The 23,223-nt window shown below is 44.6% G+C and overlaps 1 protein-coding gene across 1 annotated transcript in view; it reads right to left on the bottom strand.

The window, feature by feature from the left end:
* PPP3CC (protein phosphatase 3 catalytic subunit gamma) overlaps window positions 1-23,223 on the bottom strand; it is a 548,773-nt gene that overhangs the window by 41,081 nt on the left and 484,469 nt on the right. Inside the window, exon 11 of the mRNA XM_069214030.1 lies at window positions 14,843-14,924. Coding sequence (XP_069070131.1) covers window positions 14,843-14,924 — 82 coding nt within the window. The remainder of the gene's footprint in view (window positions 1-14,842; window positions 14,925-23,223) is intronic.

Here is a 23,223-nt window from a genome sequence, read left to right as displayed (position 1 = left end):
TGAAACCTTCTGTCTCCCCTCGTAGCTCGGGAGCCCAGGTTATTGGGCCAGCATATCCAATGACGGGGAATACTATAAGTTTGGAAGTATTAATCTGAAGTGCTGTCTCACCAAAGATGCGCAAAATCCAGAGAAGCCTTGGTCCCGTCTTATCAGGGTCAGTAAGACATAATAGCAAATCGTACCCATAGAGGGCGACTCTGTCAGAGAAGGTTGGACTCCACTTGAATCTTCGCACCTGTGCATCCAATTTGGACCCATACTAACAAGGGCTCCATGACCAGGGCGAATAAGAGTGGGGAAAGGAGACATCCTTGATGTGTCCCCCGTTGAGTCGGAAATGGATCGGACGCGTGGCCAGCTACCTTAACCGCGGTCATCAGGTCGGTATATAGTAAACGGACATATTGAAGCAATCTGGGACCAAGGTTCAGCCAAGTAAGCAGCAGGAACAAGTAATCCCAGCTGACAGAATCTAAAGCCTTGTCAACGTCGGCCAGTAATATCACAGCTGGTCATCTGAGACGGTTGACAAGGGCCAGGGCAATGAATACACAACTAATGTTGTGGCGAGATTGGGTACAGGGTGCACTAATCTATTTGTCAAGCCTTTGCAAGGAGCTTAGCCTCTAAATTAAGGAGTAATATGGGGCGGTATGAAGAATATTCATCTGGAGGACAACCAAGGTCTAGGAAAAAATCTACATTTTTGCATGGCACCAACTGGTGGTAAGAGACCCCTCCACACCAATAGAGTATAACCACCAGGAGATGTTTCCCAAGTTTGGGCATATACAATTTAAAAAAACAACATGGCTTCTCATTGGGCCCCAGAGTCTTGCCAGAATGGAGCCTGGAAACGGTCACTGATAGCTCAGCTTCTGAGAGTTCCTCATCTAATTTGTCCCTTGCGGAGTCTGGCAAGGCTAGGAGAGGGAAGTCACCAACAAACTTGCGTACCAGTGCCGGAGGTAGGACTTCTCGCCCAGCATATACCCTCACGCGGTATGTTGCAAAGCTACCAACAATCACCCGGGGATCTAGGATGTGCGCTCCTCCAGGCTACCGTAAGAGGGAAGGAACAGTGGACCTTATAATAGGTCGCTGGATTTGCCCCCTCATTGATATAAGCAGCTTTGCGTCACCCACCACATCAATGTAGCTTCATCCATCAATAGTTGATGGGGTTGCTGCTGGCCCAGTCCAAATTGTCTTTGTGCTATATGACCATCACTGTCGTCCAAGTCTCATATCTGAGACTCAAGGTCTTCAGGTTGTTGTTTCTTACGACTGTTCACAAGTGCAGTAGTTTACGTCTACGCCACAGAGAGCCAGCTTAAAAACCTCCCACAGGGTTGTCATGGAATCCACCGTACCTACATTCAAGAGGAAATATTCCTCATTAAGTTTCATGATGTGGGTTCTATATGCGGGAAACTGAAAATGCCATGGTGAGAACCTTCATTGTAAGGCAGAGCGGTGGGGACAAAGGTGCATGGTCATAACTATTGGAGAGTGGTCGGATAATCCATGTGTCAAAAAGTCAGTGGCAGATGTTTTGTGTATATAAGAAGTGGGTACATAAAAATAATCCAGTCTGGAGAAGGACCTGTGAGTTGTCGAGAAGGAAAGTGTTACTTACCCATTAACCAGGATCAAGTGATGACTCCTTCTTGGTGATACTGCGCATGGGCATCAACTCATTTGTTAGATTGTTTCCCGCAGACGGGTGAGAAAAGGAGTGTAGAAGAAGTATAGAGAAAGATGTCCACGTAAATGTAGCTACATATATACAAGTATATAAAAAATATAAAGTAACTGGAATAGCCTGAGGCATCCGGGGAGGAGGGTGGACGCATGTGAATCTACAGCACTACATGCCACGAACAGATGCTTACTGGGTGAGCAACATTTTCCTTTCTATGGCATTTGTGGCTGTAGAGACACATGCTCTGCACAGACTGTAATGCAGTCACTCCATAAATGCGGTGGCTAGCCTGTGGGAATTGCAGTGGACTGGAAAAGTTTTCATAGCACAGCATGATCTACACTGGCTTGCTGACATTCTAGTACATCCACACAGTAATGCTTTGTAAATGTATGTAATGTAGACCATGTAGCTGCCTTACAAATGTCAGCTATAGGTATGTTTTCAAGAAAAGCCATAGTGGCTCCTTTTTTCCTAGTAGAACGTGCTCCAGGAGTAACAGGTTACTGTCTCTTTGCTTTAGCGTAGCAAGCTTGTATACAATTTACTATCCATCTAGCTATGCTGTTTTTGGATACTGGACTGCCTTTGTGAGGTAGTAAAAAAAAAAAAAAAACTACAAAGAGCTGTTTAGTTTTCCTAAATTCTTTGGTTCTGTCAATGTAAAACATAACTGCTTGTTTAACATCTAGAGAGTGGAGAGCTCTTTCTGCAGTTGAGTTAGGCTGCGGAAAGAAGACTCGTAGCCCAATGGATTGGTTGATATGGAATTGGGGAAATACTTTAGGAAGGAACTTCAGGTTTGTGCAAAGGCCCATCTTGTCCCTGTGAATTTGGAATAAAGGTTCTCTCAAGGTTAGGGCCTGGAGCTCACTAACATGTCTGAGTGATGTGATAGCGACTAAGAACGCCACTTTCCAAGAAAGATACCAAAGAGGGCATGAGTGAGGTGGCTCAAAAGGAGGGCCCTTGAGCCTGATAAGCACAATATTGAGGTTCCGGGATGGTGCAGGAGGCACTCTGGGTGGAATAACTCTTTTAAAGCCTTCCATGAAAGCTTTTATGATTGGGTTTCTAAACATGTCAGTATGTTGTCTGTTCTGTAGATGTGCAGCTATAGCTGTTAGATGTAAGTGAATGTAAGTGTAAGCTAAAGTTGCTTTCTGTAAAGGGAGCAAATAACAAGCAATGTCTTGGACACTAGCATTAATGGGATTAATACATTTGGCTTGCAGTAGCTTTTGGACCAGGCACTTTTTGCAGGGTTATCCACAAACGTTTTGCCTTCTTCCTCACATTGTTTCTGACCTGTTTGTGTTGGCTTTATTTATTTATTGTAAGTTTGAACATGCAACTTTTAGAAAGTGGCTAAGTACAAGAAGGGATGGGCCCGTTTAAGTATCAGCAAGTCTGAGCCATAAAAAAAATCATGAAACACAATAGGTGCAAATACTGACCAACTTTTACAATAGTATTACTTTATAATTGAGACCACATGACTAGATCACATGGTGATCTCCATGCATTTTGCAACATACTTTTTGCTTCAATTGTTAACTGCATTGTTATAGACAGAAAAGACCAAAATCAGCATCAGAGTAACATAAATGATGTTGCAAAATGCATGGAGATCACCCTGATTTAGTCATGTGGTCTTGAATATAATGTAATATTGTTGTAAAACTTTGGTCAGTATTGGCACCTATTGTGTTTCATGAGTTTTAGCAAGTGGGCATTTTCTCGCATAACCATTCTGTGCCTCTGTCTGTATGTGGAATACATGCATGGGTCAGGATGACAGTTGGGCTGTTTGCGAATTCACTCTAGACAGTCAGATAGTCGCACAAAGGGATCTGAGGTGTGCCCTGCATATCCTGGTGTGTCTTCCTGGGCTAGAGTGGTGGGAAGTGCTGACACTTACACCTGAATAGAGCTGTGCTTGTCCTTACACAAAGTAGTCTCCAACCCCCTGGAGTGTGTCTGAAGCCAAGGCAGGAAAGGCAGGGTCTTGTGCACTACACAGCCTTCTCTTGGAAGTTTGCCTACTTCAAAGACTGAAATGGGTACAAGTACCGGACCTCGGACACCACATAGTTGGAACACCTCTGGACTGAGGACACTTTGCCAGGAAGAAGAGCTGGATGCATAGGAGGGACTGCCACTCTGCCTGTTGCTTTGTTGTGCAGGCCTGCTGATTGCTGCTTCTGCCTGAGAGTGAAAGGACTGGAGTTGGCTTTCTACATCCTTCTTTCCAATGTTCTCCAAGGTCTTGAAGGGAGCTTGCCTCCTGTTAGGAAGTCTCAGGGACATCAAAGACTTCATCTGCCAGTGCCTAGGCTCTTCTGCTGAGAGTCTGGACTTGCCAAGTCGTGCCAGCTCCAGTCCCTGGACCCTTGGACATGTAAGCTTGTGAATTGAAGGTGAAAATCTGTGCACCATTGTGCCACGCCTGAAAAAAATCGATGCAGCATCTGTCCCATGGATGGGGAAATCTATGCAACACCTGTCTTGCAGTTGCAGAGTGGACGCAGCGGCAGTTTCACTGCGGCATCATTAACACGGAGTATCAGGATTTTCCACTCATCATCCCTGGGGCGTCAATTTCACATCGACCCCGAAGCGCAGAAAGGAACCGAGGTTGTGTATCCCGAAATCAGTACATCGCTTTTCTGCGAGGAAAGAATTGATGCATCACCTTCCCTGCCAGTAAGGAACCGACGTTTCGCCTCCCTTGTGAGGAAAGAAAATAGATGCATCACCTCCCCTGCAAAATAAGGAACCAATGCATCGCTTTGCTTTTCTGCACCTCACCTCACCTCACCTGTGGCCCAAATCGTCTGTTTTTGACGCAGTCCCAGGTACTTTGTGCTAAAAATATACAATCATTGACTCCTATGGTCTAAGACTCATTTAAACCTTTAAAAAATGATATCTTTACTCTTATGGATGTTGGATTTTTGTCATTTTTGTCTGTTTTTACTCAGACAAATATTGGCTATTTTTCTAAACTGGCGTGGAGTACTTTTGTGGTGTTTTCACTGTGTTCCCACATGTGTGTACAAATACTTTACACATTGCCTCAGAGAAAAGCCAGACTGTTCGTGTCAAGCTACTGAGGGGGTGAGCAGGGGTTATCTTACCTGTGTGACTCCCTTACCCTGACTATGAGGGTCTCTACTTTGACAGGGTTTAAACCACTGCCAACAAGAGACCCCCATTTCTACCAGTAGCATACAAAACATTTTCATTTTGCAGCATAACGTGCTCTGGTTGTAGGTCTACGAGCTTCCCTGCAAATATCCATACATTCTGCAGGCAATCCTAAGTTACCAAACTCTATGACTTCAGGAGCCATATCACAAGGCTGAGTGACTTGGGGCCTGGATGTCTGATCTGTCCTTGATTTTGAGTGAGATAATCCACCCTGTTAGGGAACTTCTCGTGAGGAACTACTGAGAGGTCCAGAAGTGTTGTGAACCATGGCTGATCCACCCAAGTGGGATCTACCAGGATAATGGTGAGAGATGTCTGCCTGATCCTCTGAACCAGAAAGGCATTGAGAGGGAGCGGTGGAAAAGCATAAGCAAATCTCCCTGACCAGTTCATCCATGCAGCGTTGTTCTTGGATAGAGGGTGTGGCTACCTCTGGGACAAGCTTGGGCATTTTGAGTTTTGTTTACTACTATGGCAAAAAAGTATATTTGAGGAGTTCCCCACTTTAGGAAGTATTTTTTAAGGACTCACATTTGTGAACTTGCTGCTGCATCCTGCTGAGTAGGTCTGCAAAGTCATTGTCTGTTCCTGGGAGTTACTATGTCACCAGGTGAATGTGGTGGTGGAGAGCCCACTTCCATATTGTCAGAGAGTTGTGACAATTGGTACAACCCTGTCCCCCTTTGTTTCTGTAGATAATACATGGCTATCATGCTGTCCTTGCAGACCAAGACAACCTTCTGAGAGAGGTGATGAAGAAATGCTTTCAGGGCTAGAAATACTGCCAGAAGCTCGGGTGAATGATATGAAGGGATTGGTGCTGAAGATCCCTAAGGCCTTGCACTATGAGGTCTTGAAGGTGAGCAGCCCAACCCATCAGTGATGCATCTGTGGTCAGAATGGCCTGAGGCACATGGTCCAGAAAATGCCACCCTTTTAACAGGGTGGTGGTGTTCTACCATTTCAGAGAGTGGTGAGTATGGCGTTCCAACACTAAATCTTTCAGGTGACCCTGTGACTGAGACCACTGACAAGGCAGACACTGCTGTAGGGGACGCATATGGAGTGTGGCAAGGGAAACAATGGCATTGCAGGAGGCCATCATCCCTAACTGTTCATGATAGTCCTGACTGTGTATGTACGATTCTCCTGTAACTGGGTGAGAAGAGTCTGAAAAATGTGAACCCAAGCAGGATTAGGGTATGCTAGCCCCAACTCTGCATTGAGACTAGCTCCTAAATGGGGCTGTATCTAAAGAGGTTGGAAATGGGATTTGACGAAGTTGATTGTAAATCCCAGCGTGAAGCTGGTCAACTGTCATCTGAGTGTGATATATTGGTAGTGTGCTGGCTCTGATGCAACAGTCATCTAGGTAAGGAAACATCTGGATATTTTGTCTTATGAGGTGTGCGGTGACTATTGCTAAGCACTTTAAGACTCTGGAAGCAGTCGTGACTTTGAAAGACAGGACATTGAGCTGGTAATGATTGCCTGCAACCACAAATCTTTGGTATCTTCTGAGAGCAGGGTGGATGGGAAAATGGAAGAAGGCGTCCCTTAGATCTAGGGCTGTCAGTCGCCTTGTTCTAAAAGTGGAATAATGTCTTGAAGAGTAACCATATGAAAGTGTTCTAACAGAATGGAGTGGTTTAATGGTCTGAGGTCCAGAATGGGCGAGATCTGTCTTTTTTGGGCATTAGGAAGTATAGGTAATATACTCATCTCTGGTGTTGTAAGAGAACAGGATCAATAGTCCCTTTGCATGAGTAGGGTGAAGTGCTTGTGGGATATACTGAGAGCGAGGGGAAATGTTTGGAGGACTGGTAATGAGCTTCAGACAATCATGTTGGATAATGGAAAGGACCCACTGGTCCGTGGTTATGTTAACCCATTCTGAATGAACATTTTGAAGTTGTCCCCTAACAGGTGTGGAATGGGCAGGGAGGAAGGCACACAGTCACTTCTTTGTAGTGGAAGCAGAGCCTCCGAAGGCGGTGCTCTTACCTCTGCCCTTGTTATTGCCTCGGTAGGACCCCCTAAAGAAACCCCTAGAATAGGAGGGTGAAGACTGTCTCAGTTGGGATGTAGACACCTCTGAGGTTGTGGATCTATAACCACCCAGGGTGACGAAAAGTGCCCTTTGTGTGGGGAGACTGTAGGGCAGCCATGGCTTATGCTGTGTCCATGTCTTTTTCAGCTTCAAGGGTAGAATCCACTTGAGAGCCGAAAAGATGCTCCTTATCAAAGGGCATGTTAAGTACCGCTTGCTGGACCTCTAGTTTAAACCCAGAGCATGGAAGCCACCCGTACCTCCTTATAAAGACACTGGTATTAAGGCTCCTTGCAACTGTATCTGTAGAGTTTAGGGCACAGTGTATGAAGTTATTAAAATTTTTGCCCCTCAGCAACAATTTTGCTGCCATCTTTTGCAGTGCTCTTCTGGGAAAAACAGGAGGTGCTCCTCCATTTCATCCCAGTGAGCCCGGTCATACATGGCTTGTAAGGCCTGTGAATTGGCGATACGCCAATGATTAGCTGCCTATGCAGCCATTCTTCTGCTGGCAGCATCTAACTTGTTACTCTTTGTCAGGGGGAGGAGATTCCCCTGTGGCCTGGGTACTGGCTTGTTTTCGTGCAGTGGTGGCTACTATAGAGTCTGGAGGGACCTGTGACCTAATGTATACCAGATCTGAGGGAGCAGGCTTATATTTTTTATCCACTCTAGGGGTGATTATCCTAGAATGGATAGGCCCTTTGAAATTTCGGTGTGATGACGCATGCCAGGGAGCATAGGGAGAAACTGGATATCACTATATATAAATGTAAGGGTATTGAACAATTAAGTCCTATTTGATGGGTTCTCTGTGCAGCTCTACGTTGCGGAAGGCAGCTGCCCTTGTCACTACCTGCTGGTAGGATGTCCTCTGGTGGGGAGCAGTGTGTGGGGTACAAATCTGAGTCATTGCTTAATATGAGGTCAGGGTCATATGTGTCCCATGGTTCTGGGTCCTGCTGTGTCCCACTCAAATCTTCCCCAGTACATACAGGAGATCTCTGAGGTGTAAAATCTCCTGCAGTAAGTGAGGCAGGTGGATGAGGAGGGGAGAGGCCAGAGGTGAAGCAGGGCCCGGAGGAGAAGCAGGGCCCGGAGGAGAAGCAGGGCCCGGAGGAGAAGCAGGGCCCGGAGGAGGTGGAGAAGGCTTGTGAGGTGTGCTGGTAGCCTTGTCCATGGTAATCTTCTTTGGAGGTAAAGGGTCCAAAGTCTCTTGGAAGGACATTTTCCTCTTTAAACATACAGGGGGAGAAAGCAATAATGTGCCCTGTACCCTCCTGGATATAGAGGCGGTGCTGCCGTGCATTCCATTGTCTCCAAAATGGGTTCCACAAGTGAATGCGTAGCTAAAGATTGGTTAGAGTGTATCTGCTCCGATATTCTCAGTTCTGTGGTTTTCGGCACCAAAGTTTTGGGATGGTGCGACTCGGTCAGCCCTGAAGCGGAGGTGGAAGCTGGTCAGCTCAGAGTCAAAGTACTTGGAGACGAAGATCGGACCGAGATGGCAACAATGTCTCGGACCGAGGTGCCGGAGGTCGAAGCCGTTGTTTTGGTGTTGGCTATTTTCGGAGCTGAGCCGGAGGTTGGGCTGCTGAAACAGTTTTTTAGATTCAGCAGTGGCAGTCCAGCCACCTCTGCAAGGGTTTTTTAATAGACTTAGAGTGAGCAGGAGGGGCCAGGGTACTCACGGGTTGCGCAGATGTCACTTAGTGGCTTTCGATATCCGACTGCACGTTGGAGTCCTGGATTGAAAACGCCTCCTCTTGTTCCAGCTCCTCCTGCGCATGATCCTCCGACAAAGATGTCCAGGGTGTCGTCCAGAGTCTGGTGTGCTGTCTCCAACTGACAAACATTTCGGTCGAGAAAGGTCGTCTTCGACCAGAAGGATTTGCAGGTGTCACAGATAGCTTATTGGTGATCGGGGAAAGAGGCATGTTACACACCAGATGTTGATCATTGTGGGAAAGTTCTGAGTGGCACCAAAACCAGAAACAAAACGGGGTCTGTTCCATCAGCTCAGCATAATGGTAAGTGCCATGTGGTGAGGTAGGCTTGAAACAGGTATAGATTCCCCAGAAGGTACACGGTCAGTGAGCAGACCAGTGAGTGGAGACAAGCATGAAGATGGTAATACACGATTGAGAAACAAAACCGTTGATAAAGAGAAGATGGAAAGAAATATTTCAACCTTGAGCAAATCGAAAAACAGAGCGAATATACAGACGTCCGAACCTGATGCAGAGAAAACAATCTAGTCAATGCTCATGAGCAGTATTACAGAGAAAAGGAGTCCCTTGATCTCGTGACTTGAAAATGCTTCTTTGCAGAAAAACAACTTGCAACACTCCAGACCCAACACTAGATGGCAGGAGTATGCAGAGCATGTGCACCTGCAGCAACACATGCCACTGAACATATGTATATCCTGTGCACCCTCCAGGCATCTGAAAGTCCCAGTGGTGTCAATAGGGAAGTGAGCTTAGTGGGGCCATCTGGCACCACTGCACCCTGTGTGCGCCATCTGTCCACTTGATGGTTCATGATGTCATTGCAGTCCTGCACCCCAAACCCACAGTAAGGCCGATGGGGAATTCTCCCCAAAACTGCACAAACTTATCCACAAAGGATTGTTGCAGGGAAGGAGGTGCGTATACACAGCACAGTGTGATAGGCTCACTGTATAATGTACCAGTGACAGCCGTGTATCTGCCCAGGCGATCTAGCCAGATATTACTGACCAGGAACAGAAGGTTCCGACGTATAAGGATACAGGTACTCGTAAGTCCCCCTTGTGAAACCGGCATGGAACACTCGACAATAGCCATACCTAATGATGCAGTGGGCTCTGTTACCACTGAGTTTCTTGAAGCATTACAATGTTGGCCCTCTGTCTCTTAGCAGATTTCAAAATGACTCCTCGTTTGATCTGGTCACGTAGCCCTCTAACATTCCACGATAAGATGCGGACATTGCCACTTCGATCAGCTGGGTCAGTTATGATCGTAAAGTGCGCATGGTTGGCTCATGGCAGTAGGGTTTTGAGGTAGTGTGCATGCAGAGTAGGTCTGTGCATGCAAACAGCAAGTAACAAACATGCCCAAAACATTACTCCCCTCCACCCCATACCTCAAAAAACAACTATAAGTACCTACTGCGGCGGTAGGTGGTCCCAACTGGGAGCCTCCAGCACGACATCCAATGGATCCAGACTCCCTATCTAAGCCTAACTAGTAGCCCTGGAGAAATTTATCATTTTCCCAGGGGTGGAAATGTCAGCAAAGCAGGCCTCACTGCTGTGTAGTATATAGTCAATTGTGAACGAGCAAGCAATGGAAAACAAAGCAAAACAACCCTCCCTCCCTAATCAAACTTTTGCATTGTTATAATCAATGTATCTGGAGAACTATCATTTAGGATTAGTGTTCTGTTACTCATTGCGCCAGGAGGATCGGGAGCGGTTGTGCTGCTTTTGGGCCCACGCAGCAGGGCAGTCCCTAGTCTCACTGTAAGAGGAATCAGAGTCCATATGGGGGTGTTTGGGGACGCAGCAATATCTTGTCATCCGTCCAGTGGAACACTTCAGGAGTGTCAAACAAAGAGGGTTTTGCCCTTGAAGAGGACCTTAAAGCGAGCCGTGTATAGGAGCATATACTGAAATTTTAGGTTGTAGATGCATTGTTTCAGCTCCGTAAAGGGTTGGCACTGTTGCTGCACAAGCCTGGTATAATCCGGGAAAATCATGATGTGACTGGACTGAAACATGACCCTGTCTTGTTGACGAGAAAATTTGAGTATCGTACCTTTGTCCATATAGTTCATAATTCGCACAATCACAGGCTGAGGTCTCACCCCCGGAGGGGGCTTCTGTGTCAAGGCCCTGTGGGCCCATTGTACAACAAAGCATGCTGAGAGGGATTCCACAGAGATCATGGATTTTAGCCAGTGTGTCATGAAGAAGTCCATAGATTGGCCCTCACAGCTCTCTGGGAAGCCCACAAACCGCAATCCTTCCTGCTCTCTACGCCCTCAAGGGCACCCATTTTGTTGTGGCCTCCAGCTTGGTGACTCTTTTGGAGGGAGGTCACTGTATCTTTCAATCCAGAGACACATGCGCCTCCACTTCTGCGAAGTGCAATATTGGAGCTGACCACTCCTATCTTAGAATCAAGAGCAATGCAAGATTGTACAATGGAATCCAGTAGGCCAGCGTTATCCCGTACCGTAGTCCTCAGGAGGGCAGCTCCAGTTCCCTGTGCCAGAGCTTCGAGCTGTGCAAATCTACCCACAGTGCTTTGCTTACTAGTGGAGGGTTGTTTGACTTTGGTCATGTTTGTGTCTCTGGAGCAAGTCCGTCCTCTGAGCAACGAGGAATATCCGGACACGACCCACCAAGCCCCTCCGCAGGATCGCAAGGGTGGCATGAGCAGTCAGCCGGTAAGGCTCCCTTCAGGGGTGCAAGCCCACAGGTCCCAGTCAGTTCCAATGGTCGTAAGGGCCCAAGTCTGCAGAGCCTAGTTCATCAATTACATCGCTGGCAAGAATTACGCAAGTCCACTTCCCACAGGCGAGTCAGGAGACCTCTAGGCAAGGCACATCCATCCACCCATCTGCCAGTCTCTCTACCCGAGGTGCCCTAAGTGTTAACTCGCATGCGTGCCAACAAGGCACCACGCAGTTTCCCGCATGAGTCAAGGGGTAAGGGTCTAGTACATGCAGGCCTTGGGCACCTGGGAGCCCACCACCAACAGCAACCAGCCCATCAGGCTCATCCTAGTCCAGTACCTGGCAACACATCCCTCAGACATTCGCTCCACCGAGGTTGCAGTCCGCCTCAGAAGCCCAGTGGGCAGAGTCCACAGGCATCCATATGGGCACAGCGCAGGCCGCAGCACTGCCCCTGGCCAGTCAACGTAGGACCTCCAATTTGGTGCTCTGGCATGAAGTCTATCCGCCTGTCGGGCCCGCATGGGAGGAGGCAGGCAGTGGCCACCACAGAAGCCGCAACCAGGAGCCAGCCAACCACAATCCCCTCAACTTGAGTAATTGTTGGTGGCGGGGGGGGGGCTGGGAGAATGCACAAGCCAGGCCACTGAGGGTAACCTTAGGCCACAGCATGGCCGTCTGGCTGCATGTAAAACGTTGCTGGAGGGCCCCACTGTAGTTCAATCTTGGCTATCTGCCGCCTGCAAGACAGACAGCTATGTTTGTTACGTTGTGGGGAGACTGTAAGAGGGGTGCAGTGAGGCAGGATGATGGATTCTATATTGCATTACCTCCGGGAGTTGAGTTTGAGTGCAGCTGCCATATTCCGCAGCTCAACCACGCCAGAGTCTCAAGATTTTAACTGCCAAATATTATTATTAGCCAAGGATGGAACTTAGACCAGCTGATAGTTGTCTATCCCATTTGAGCAACACCCTCCATTTAGCATTAAGGACATCTGAAAGTAGAGTCTGGGTTTTAGGAAATAATAATCACATTTCTCCTTTCTCTATAACCAAGACCACAGCGGATGCATTTGATTCCTCTGCAGTCTTCAGAACTAGCGCATCTGTGCACTTAATCAGACACATTAACGAAAGATGTAAATACAATTAAAGTGGCTGTTGTAATTATCCATCACCCATCCTTGGTCTAGTCCAGTTTCCTCCTTCCCTTTACTCCTTTGGAATGTTCCCTCCCCAGAAGTCAGATGAACATACTACAGCTGTCTTCTGCTGACTAGATGGTGTAAGAAGCTTAATAAAGACCTACTACTTACCTCACGGCCTCTTCGCTTTTTAACGCTGGCGATGAGGACTAGTAAACTCTTCCCCTCATTATATATTTATACACCCTTCATACACCCCTGCTATGGACACTTTTCCTCAAAACCGCCTTGGGATCTGGAAAAGGGCAGAAACACTGAGGGCTATAGCCAATTTCCACTTCCTTCCACAAGCAAGAGTCTGTAACCTGTTGGAGATACGTACAACCTGAAAGAAATCTGTGGGGCTTCTGGAGGAAATCAACACTGAAGTCCTGCCAGTTCTCTAGGGATCTTTCCTGCTGTGCTAGGGTGCTGAAGGAAGTCTAACGTACTAGGTGCATGGTGAATACCTGCAGACTTTCATCAATTGGTCAGTGCCTTAGAAACAAACTGGACAGTTTTTAACAACTTGCTAATTTTGGAACCTTTGGTACACTTTTAATCAATGTAACACAGCTCAACGGCTTCTACAGATGATTCATTCTGATACCTTGCAACTGATTTATAGTCTTTTATTAGTCAGGAAAAACTAAGGGTCTACAAGGTGGCACTTTTATCATGCAATTTAATAGTGTTTTGGTCCTATTTGACCTTCCACCATCACATACAGTAGATCTGGTGCATATTTTCTAGCGCATAGGAAAAGCAAAGGCATGTTAGTGACTGGCCAAGTAGACCAATAGTGAAGGGAGTTGTATAGGTTGGGAAAATGTGGGAGGGGGCATGAAAGATGTCATTCTGAGAGAAAGGTCAACACTGCACATTGATCCTCCTAGACCTGCTCACTCTCATTGGTAAAGAGGACAACAAATGTTTCAAACAACTTTGTACGCAGCATTTGACACAGCCGCTACTACGTTGGTTCAAATGCTTCCTCTTAATTAGCACCAAGCAGATAAAACTTGGACTCTTCCTCTCTACAATCCTCTTATAAACCTATGATGCACTACACCAAAGTTTTGAGTCTCTTCAATACCACTATGGAACCATTTATACTCATCCTCAGTGACCACAGGATAGCTATTACGGGCTTGCCAACAACACTCAAATTAACATTAAGATTATAAAAGATCGGGAAAACTGATACTCCATCAGTGAGCTCCTCTACCATATACAACATGGATGGTTCATAGAGGTCTCTGAATGAAAGAAGTAAATATAAAGAACCTGCTCCTCAGAACATAAAATGAGACAACACTGTCAATGATGTGGCCTCACTTCCTGTGTGCCCCACTGACAGCCTCAAGTTTGGTCAGAAATCCCAAGGCCATTTTTGACCTTGCAACCTAAAAATGTAACCAAAAAATCTCCTCCAGGGCATCTTTGAAATACTTTCACCATTACAACAGTAGACGCTTGAATGTCTAAACCAATCTATTCCCAACTTTTTTTGTTTAGAACTGCATCATACACACATTCACTGCACAGTGTTGGCAAACCTCTCCCAAATCTCGACAATATGCTCAAAAGAAATTGCTGAATACCAGATTTACTTTTACATTTACTCTAAACTATATTCTAGTTTTCTATGGGTGTTTAAATTGTGTTGTCCTCATACTGCAGAAATGTGGGGGTTATAGATGAAATAGATTAATCTGGAAATATTGTAGCTGGTCTAAAAAGTTCAAAATGCCTAACTAAAACGTTATCTACTTGTCACATTTGTTGAAGAAGAAAAAAGAAATTATTGGTCCATTCGACTCATATGCTTCGTCCTGGGGGTGTTTTCTCAAGGTTAAGAAAAGAGCATTAAAATGTGGGGATGCCTGAGCCTTGATGAGGGCCACACTGTACAAGACTACATTTAAAAAACCCAGAGACCTGTCTGCAGAGGTTTTTGAGGATTAATAAGCTCTAAAATACCAAAGGCTCACTGAAATTCCACATTCGGCTCCATTCGAGGCTCAAAGATTTTCAGGCTCCAGCTTGCCTGTGTTGCTTGCACATCAAGAGGCTTCTAGTCAGTGGAATGCTCCAAAATGACTTGAGTCTTGAGGGACCAGCTGACTCTAGAACACTCTAGACTAGGACAGCAATGCACATTCCACACAACAGACCAAACAAACCTAAGTAGAAAGCGGTCTTAAAATCAATGATTCAGGAATGCTGCAAGACTTACCGGAGAACAGAGAAAACCCGTGCCATTTTACCAATGGCTCTGATCTTATTCCGTATGATCTCCTTCCGGACTGTGGCATTGCCTTGTTGGGTGAAAAAAAAACAAAAGATAAGCCTGGTTACAAAAAACAAGAATGACTTGAAATTACTGACGAACAAGCATTGAAGCCACCTAACAGAAAACCGGTAAGGGGGCAGAGATTAACACAAGGAGAATGGGTGCAGGCACGGGTAAGAGGGGGCGAAGACAAGTGAGGGCATGGGGCACTTCACACACACAGAGAAACAAGCAGGTAAATAAACATTTGTAAGTGTGTCTACAAGGAGGTCAGAGATGCGCTTTCATGTTACAAAAAGTCCCAGATTTAAGGACACCAAGTGAAGCACTTTACTTTCACACTAGTCTCGGAACCTGGAAGGTACAGAGTAACTTTACTGTCACAAAAAAAAAAAAAAGAAAAAAAAAAAACACACACACACACACACACACACACACACACATCCAGGTACCACTTACAGGGTACATCACTTTATATGGTTTGTCCAAAAAAACTAAACTGGATACAAAAGGGGAACATATTTCTCAACAGCAAGGGAGACTTTGGCATCTTCACCTACTTCACTACAGTGCAACTAAATCTCAGTGTCACACATTACAAGCGACACACAAGTGTAATGCACAGCTTAACGCTTCACATGGGTAGGATAACACTGAAGTGGAATGTACTTACAGTTACAACTGTTTCTGGGGGCTTGTTAATCATCAATAGTTTTGCCCATTCTGATACTGTTAATCTTACTGGATGGCTGAGTGATGGGAAATGAGAGCGGGAGTAAGCGGTAAGCAGTACCCTACCTGGGGAAGGGTAAGTGAGGGAGGAGGGTTGGTGGGTCCAGTTATGCCTTCGATTAATATTAGTACCAGTTCGGTGACCAACACGTCTTTCATTCCACAATCTCAGTGCATAAGATTGAAACCATTAAATACCACTGTCAACCGTTACGAAGAGGGGCGAGACAAAAGTTGCCGTTTAAGTGTCAGTAGGGTATGACGAGAAGTACTGAACAAGGTGACCACTATAATGGTGCTCTCACCAATACTGATGTCATCAATTTACACGGTTTTGGCTTGCCCTGCTCTAACATTAATAGTTTTGGGGGGGAAGTTACTAGATGAGTAAACAGAGGTCAGACAATTGGTGGGCTTGCCATCAGATTTCTGTGTTCACTCTCCTGATAAAATATCTTTCAGCCTCTTCATTCTGCCGTGCATTGCCATATGGTACGTCTAGTGCTATTCGCTGCTCGTTCTTTTCCGTCCTGATGTGGCTCTTACAAATCAAAGAAAATAAGCATTTAAAAAAATGTATGTTGACCTATTTATGATTTTCTTTTTACATGTTTTACTCGGTGATCTCTCTCTCATTTTTTTAAGTGATTCAGGTTTTATAAATTGATTACTTTCAGCCCACAGTAATCATGTTTAATTCCTGCGATGAGATCAAGAAGTCGGATGTACAGAGTCTTTGGCTACAAAAACGTTTGCTTTGCAGTACCTCAAACGAGAAGCAGTCAGTGAACAGTCAGGAGTTTGTGACAGACATATGTCCGGTTGCACAGGACATCCATCACCATCAAGGAAGCACATTAACGAATCAAGAACGTGTTGCACTGTGAAGGAGTGACACTTTGGTGTGAAGTGCATTTGCTGACACACTTTCCACAATTAACCTTTTTTGCTTCTGGTCTGGAAACAACGAAGCAAACATCTGTGGAGAAATGTGTAATTTAATGGATGTGTTGTTAATTGCTTTAACTCTATAAGAAGGACCAATAAGTTACTTACCTTTAAGTATAGCTCTCCAGTGCTGGTGCCTTTCATAGATTCACATCTTCTCCTACCCCACCCTCCCTAACAGTCTTAAAACGCTGATGCATTTGAATATATCACCATGTTTATACAGAAGTCAGTCTGGACCCAATGGGCTATATTTATCCAGTCATTGGCACAATCAGGCCAAGCACAAATATGCAATAGCACACACAACCTTCCAAAGCCTGAGGTAAATGACAGTTACTCAGCAGAGGTTTTCTCAGTAACCACCTCAGGATCTCTAGACAAGAGAATTATAGTAATAACTATATAGCTTAAAACATAACTCAGTCTTGATTGTAATTTACCAACTCCCCAGACCATGGCGGTCTGTAAACTATAAGGGGAAAAAAACAAATTCTCTCTAAAATTCGTTTCATAATATGCATATAAAAAAGTAATAGGGGTTCTCTTATATATGGAACTTGCCAGCGCTTGTACTCTTAAAAAGTACTGCTTTAGCGTATGTACCCATCATTAATTGTAGGACATACAGAAGCATCTGGTATAGTATAAACACCACTGTGAGCAATCTTAAAAAAGCACTTCCATTGCTTTGTGTTTGTTCACTTACTCAGACGTTTACTCCTTTTGGGAGTGAAGATATGTGACGGTGGCTGTATTTTAAGACTCAACTGGTGGCTCAGATCTACTTAACTTGATGTAAGGCTGTGTTGATATTTGAATGATGTGCACTGGGACTGGAATGCCACAAAATGTAAACTAGGTTTTCTTCACAAGGCTAGTCAGCAGAGAAACAAGGAGAGGAACTATGTAGAAAAACACTCAATGGATTAGTTTTGATCGAAAGCATGCAACACCCTGAGCCTTCTTGCTGCTGTATTGTCTATCAGTACTATATCAACGCTATCAGTAATCACTTCAATTATCTTTCTTCCAAATAGGCTAGCCACGTTAAAGGGTGTGTTAGAATATGGGAATGAAGCTCTGATCTAAAGCCTGTTGATCGTAATCATCTAAAACTCAGCAACACTATCCTAACAGCTCACTATCTAAATCCTGAACCTAAGAGATCAATGGCACAATTAGGTGCTTGATTAGTAGTCAATGCCACCAACGCCCCCAAAAAATGGCAGCTATAGCATTAACTGGCTCGTGAGTAACAGCAGCCGAATTAGCCCACTTAGTAAAGCTGCGAAAGCCACTTTTTCCTCAAAACATTTTTTTCCATTTTTTTTTTTAGGTGGAATGGCGGCAGGTGTAATGCCTTTTTGCCAGATTGAAATAATTCTTACTGAATATGATTTAGGATGGCCAGTTAGGCAGAATGTCAAGACGTTTACTGTCTTGTAGTTCATACTCTGCCTCGGAAAGATATCATAGCAGAGATGTGCTTTAAGGAATATATTTCTAGGCTTTTTCATATGCCATCTAATCCTCCTTATGGTTCCCTGCTTCAATTCACCAACGAGTGTTAGGGTTATACTCGTAAACATTGTCAGATTTTTGAGGAGAAGTGGGATGCTTATGCGGAAATCACTTCTCTTGGGGTTTCACTATTTTCTTAACAGAGGCCAAAGTTGCTAAGAGATCCTTGTTGCATTGTAACACTGATGTCACACTGCATCATATTCCTGGTCGATGAGTGATTCTTCTCAGGGTTAACGAGATAAAAAAAAAAAAATGTAAGGAGGTATTTTTCTTTTTGAGCCCCAAAACAAGGTGTCGTTAGACAATAGTGAATTCTTTGCAGATTACTGAGGATTTTACTTCATGAATGAACCCTCTTTTGGTGAGTAAAGGTTTAACTGTGGTTCCAATGACTAAGGGTTCAATGAGAGGAACATAACATGCTAGCAATGAAATAGGAACCCCCGTTCCCCTATTCCTATCCCAGACTGTAGGAGACTGCTCTATACAGGCTCTGATCAGAAAGAGACTGAACTTCAAATTCAGAGAGACTTGAATGTTATCTTTTCAGAAACCAGAGTGCGTAGGAGTTCTGAAATCTTTTTCTGATAATCTATCAGTGTAGATGCAGTGCCTTTTTTACTTCAGGAAAATGGCAACGTTTTCCAAAGATCTACTTATTTTAATGGAATGGGAGGTAGATGTGTCTGCCATTGATTATTCCCTGGAAGTAAGGTGAGTCTTCACTGAGGAAAATTAATTGTAATGAATTTGTCCTTTCAGGTTCTTGGTGAATCTATGAGCGATCCAATGCTGGAGAAGGAAACCTACTTCTCTGCAAAAATAGGTTGAATCACAAAATATCTTCTTTAAATGTGGTCACATTTTTAACTATCCAACTGAAAATATAAAATAATAAGTTCTGCATTGGGGAATCCAATAAGGTCCAAAGTCATTGGGAACACACTGACTGATGGACAGAGATTCAGCTGTGACATCTTTAGAATCGGAGGGGTGTGAAAGCACCACTCTATTTGTGATTAGAAAATTCCAGGAGAAGCCACCTCAATCAGGTACCTGGGATCAAAATCTTGAACCCTAGACATGCACCACTCCCAGAATGAGCAGCCTTTTTACTGGTGTAACAGGTACTTAAGGGTAGAAGCGTAGTAGATTAACACATCCCAACAGTCACCTTTCTAAAGATGAACACCCATTTACTAAGCTCTCAAACAGAGTACTCTGTACACTATTAGCTTTGAACACAATAGGATCGTACTCACAAAAGGATTAAAATCTCAAAAACTGCCTATTTTTACAAGATCAAGACATGAGAAACCAACTATAAAGAGTCAAAGACAGGAGAACCTGCAAAAGAAGATGTGTAGTTTCATATTCCCTTTTACCTTATCATCTGTGGTCTTTGGTTTTATTTCTTTAGTGACCCCTGCACATTTTTCACTTAAGAATGCCACTTGTTCAATACTATATGTGGAACTAACTTGGGGAGGCATTATGGCAGTTTACGTTTGCCATTTACGTGCAGTGCATTCAAGCACCTCAGAATTAACATAGACTTATTCCCTGTAATTTTGGACCTCAAGAAGACCTTGGCTAAACAAGAAGAAAGCGTCCAAGGACTCCAAGAGGCGGACCTACAATAAGGCTCCAATGACCCATAATCAGAACCACTAAAGGCAGAGGCTTCTCTTTAGACCTGTAATGAGATAGGGGATATGATCAACAGCCCTGAGAGGTCACTGATAAGGTGCAGAAGAACAGCATACAGCAATCTCCAAGTAAGGAACATCTAAATATACTGGAATGAGAAATCATTAAGGAGGTCAATAATGGGGTTCTGAAGGCTATAAGGAGAAGGAGGAAAAATGATTAAACTCACCTGAGAGGAAGACTGCTTTTGAAAAAGAGGCACTAGGCCATCAGGATAAAAGGGTACCCAACAGCGATTCACCATCAGCTAATTATGGGAAGGGCACAGAGAGGTTATACCAAAGGGTAAACATTGTAGCTTTGATTTAAAGGACTCTCCTGTAATTCAGTAAGACAACAGAGAAGTCTGGTCTGAAAATACATCCCAGGACTCAAATAGCCATGTGAAGAAAGAATCAGATAAATGCCATTAAGTGCTCCTCAACTTGTAGCCCACAGGAGGGCGGTATCCGGAGCAGCTCAGAGCATTGCCTGGTGCATACCCATCAAGGTGTACCAGTCCATAGACCCGTATAAGCCACTAAAAAAAGCAGGGTGAGATTCCAAAGCTAAATCACTAAATTTACTTGGGCAGGAGCCCAATGTAAGGCAACTAAGTGCACCTGGAAGACAGAATGGTACAAGATCACTAAGGACACATTCTTCTAACGTTTTATGCAAAAACCACAAACAGTACCACAGGCTTATACAAGGGTGCACACAGTCCCTCTGACTCAAGGTCTGATGCAGAAAAAAACAGTGATTTCACAAGACACCGAAGGAAACCATCAGTCAAACCTACTTATGAGGAAATAAACACTGGTACCAAGATAAGAAGGGCTATTTATAAAGCACCAGGCTGACAAACAATGCATCTTTATAAATGACAAATGGGGATAAGGGATTGGTGTGAAGTTGGTGGGTCAATGGCACAGGGATGGAGCTCCATGCTTGGGCCTCAAAACATCAGCTATTGTATGTAGGGCAAAAATGGCTTCAGTTTAAAATCTGACCTTAAGTACTGTGATAAGGACCTAAAAGCTAGAGGCGCAGGCAAGTAGTGTACTAAAAGCAGGAGCTACTGTTCAGAGATTCTGTTCTGACAGTGCTGAAAAAGAAATATGAAAGGTTTCTGATGAAGGGCATCATGGCAATCTACAAAGCCCACTGTCTTATCAAATTTAAAGTACCCACATGCTTTTTTTTCTTAAGACTCAAATCTAAGTTTCTTTTGGTTAAAAAAAAGGGGAAAAAATTAACCAAGTTAATCAATTTCGGTATAATGTGTTGAGGTGTTAGCTTAAGTTAGACTGAAACATCAAGCTCAGTGATTTGGGAGGGACAATATGTTGACAACAGCTCAGAACGGTGCAAAGGGAACAAACTCAAACACATTCACTGCAGTCTGAGTACCATTAAAGGTTGAAAGAGTTGGTCAGGGAAGAAGGAGCAAAAGACTATTACACTGATAGCACAAAATAGATGCATCATGCACACGAAAATCAGAGACAGGATGCAGAGGAAAGAGAAATAATCTGTAAGTAAAAGGGATGGAAGAAAAAGTTACTCACCTTTCATAACAATATTTGATTGTACACCTTATCAATACTCTTCCCAGGCTTCACACTGGTCTGAAAAACTTTTACCTTGCCAATCACTCCCCAGGGCTCCAAGTCGCATCACATGGTTCCAGTTACAAGTCTGCTTCCAGACTTGACTTTACCAGAGTATATTGGGCACCAACCTGCACTCGGACAGAGTGATCCTAATACTTTTTCTGTGCCCTATTGAGGCCCGCATAGAGGAATAGAGAGCCACAACAGTGACAAGTACACCAATAGACATGATTGCATACCTTAAAATCTTATAATTCACAGCACCATCTCATTATGGAGTAGCGAGGTTGGTAAGCAATCTGCAGGAAGAAATGTCTTTACCAAAGCTAAGTAACTTTCTTCTGATGGATACATCTTCTTGCTGATTCTTCAGACAATGAAAGAGCCGAAAAGCAGTACCTCTTTGGCAGGTGGGACTCATTAGCGCCAGTTGACCAAGGAAGCCATGCAACACAGCTTCAGCATAGCACCAGTCACTTAGTGTGAGACGTGAGGCTGCAGTGCTTGGTGGCAAAGTATGCAAGTATGGTCACGTAGCTGACCTGCAGATGCCTGAAACTGAAACACCTCTGAAAACAGCAATGGAAGGAACCATGAACCTTTTAGAATGAGTGCAATGCTCTTCAGAGGATCTTTCTGGGTCCGGACACAGCAAATCATATGTAAATAATGACAACACATAATGGTGCTTTGGTCACTGCTTTGCCCTTTTTGGCTCCAGCGAAGCCCACAGATAGCTGATCAGCAACTCTTCTGGCTGGAAGCAGAGGAGGAAAGAAAGATGGAAGGACAGACCAGCTCATATGAAATGCAGAAACCACCTTTGGTACGAAGGATGGGTAGGTGGGAAGGCCCAACTTATCAGGAGTATTGAGGCCTTCCAAGTGTCGCTACTAAACACATTTAGGACAGCGGTCAGAAGAAAATGCATCTGGTAATAGGATTCGTAGCCTCCAAGATGTCACTTGAGGCCTCATCTGGAAGGCAAAGTGATTCTAGCTGGTTCAGCTCAATCTCCAAGCATGCAGCTACTATGTCTTGTGATTGTGTTAGGAAGCTGACCTTCCTGCTAAGACAGCAGGTCTGCACTGAGTGGGAGGGGAGAAGAGGAGGCAGAATGCTGAGTGGCAACACTTAAGCATACAAGATCATCCTCACTTGGCGGTGCAAGTTCACTCCAGGGGCAGAAGAAGTGAATTCTTGTGTGTTGAGGTGGGTCATGCATCCTTTGAGGCCTGAGAGGGCATCATGGTCACTTTCAAGGTCACTGAGGGAGCTACTTTGAACATCTTGGTCTTCACAGGAAGCATATCAAATAAAAGTACAAACATCTGGAGTTGCTGGTTTCATGGCCAGGATATGCACTTTGAATAGGAGGCTGTACACACCCCTCTTTAAGGGAGTGATGAAGAACCATGGAGCCCTGTGAGAGGTACTAACCTGCCCTAGGGTGTGAGGCCCGAGATTGCACCAGATTGCACACTGCCTGGTGAGTGGCACTGAGTGATATATATATGATACACAACATTAACTGCCTCAACAGAAAAAAATTGACAAGTTCACCAAACAAGCTAGAGGCCAGTTGTGTGCCCAAGAAGAAGTCACTGGATTATTTGGTGGGAATCCTTCATAGACAGGTAAACCACAAAACAAGTTCATCCTCTGTACAAGACAAGCAACCATACCTATGGAAGCTGACCACAAATGCCAGTAGGTTAGATTTTTATTGTTTTGCCTCCCCTCCTATATTCTCTGGTGGAACTTGCTTCAATTCAGGATATGAGGTCTACTGGGGGAAATGTTGATTGCGGG

Source organism: Pleurodeles waltl, chromosome 11 (assembly GCF_031143425.1).
Source record: "Pleurodeles waltl isolate 20211129_DDA chromosome 11, aPleWal1.hap1.20221129, whole genome shotgun sequence".
Lineage (NCBI taxonomy): Eukaryota > Metazoa > Chordata > Amphibia > Caudata > Salamandridae > Pleurodeles > Pleurodeles waltl.
The sequence above is the reverse complement of the archived record's forward strand: the minus strand, read 5'-3'. Positions and strand labels throughout refer to the sequence as shown.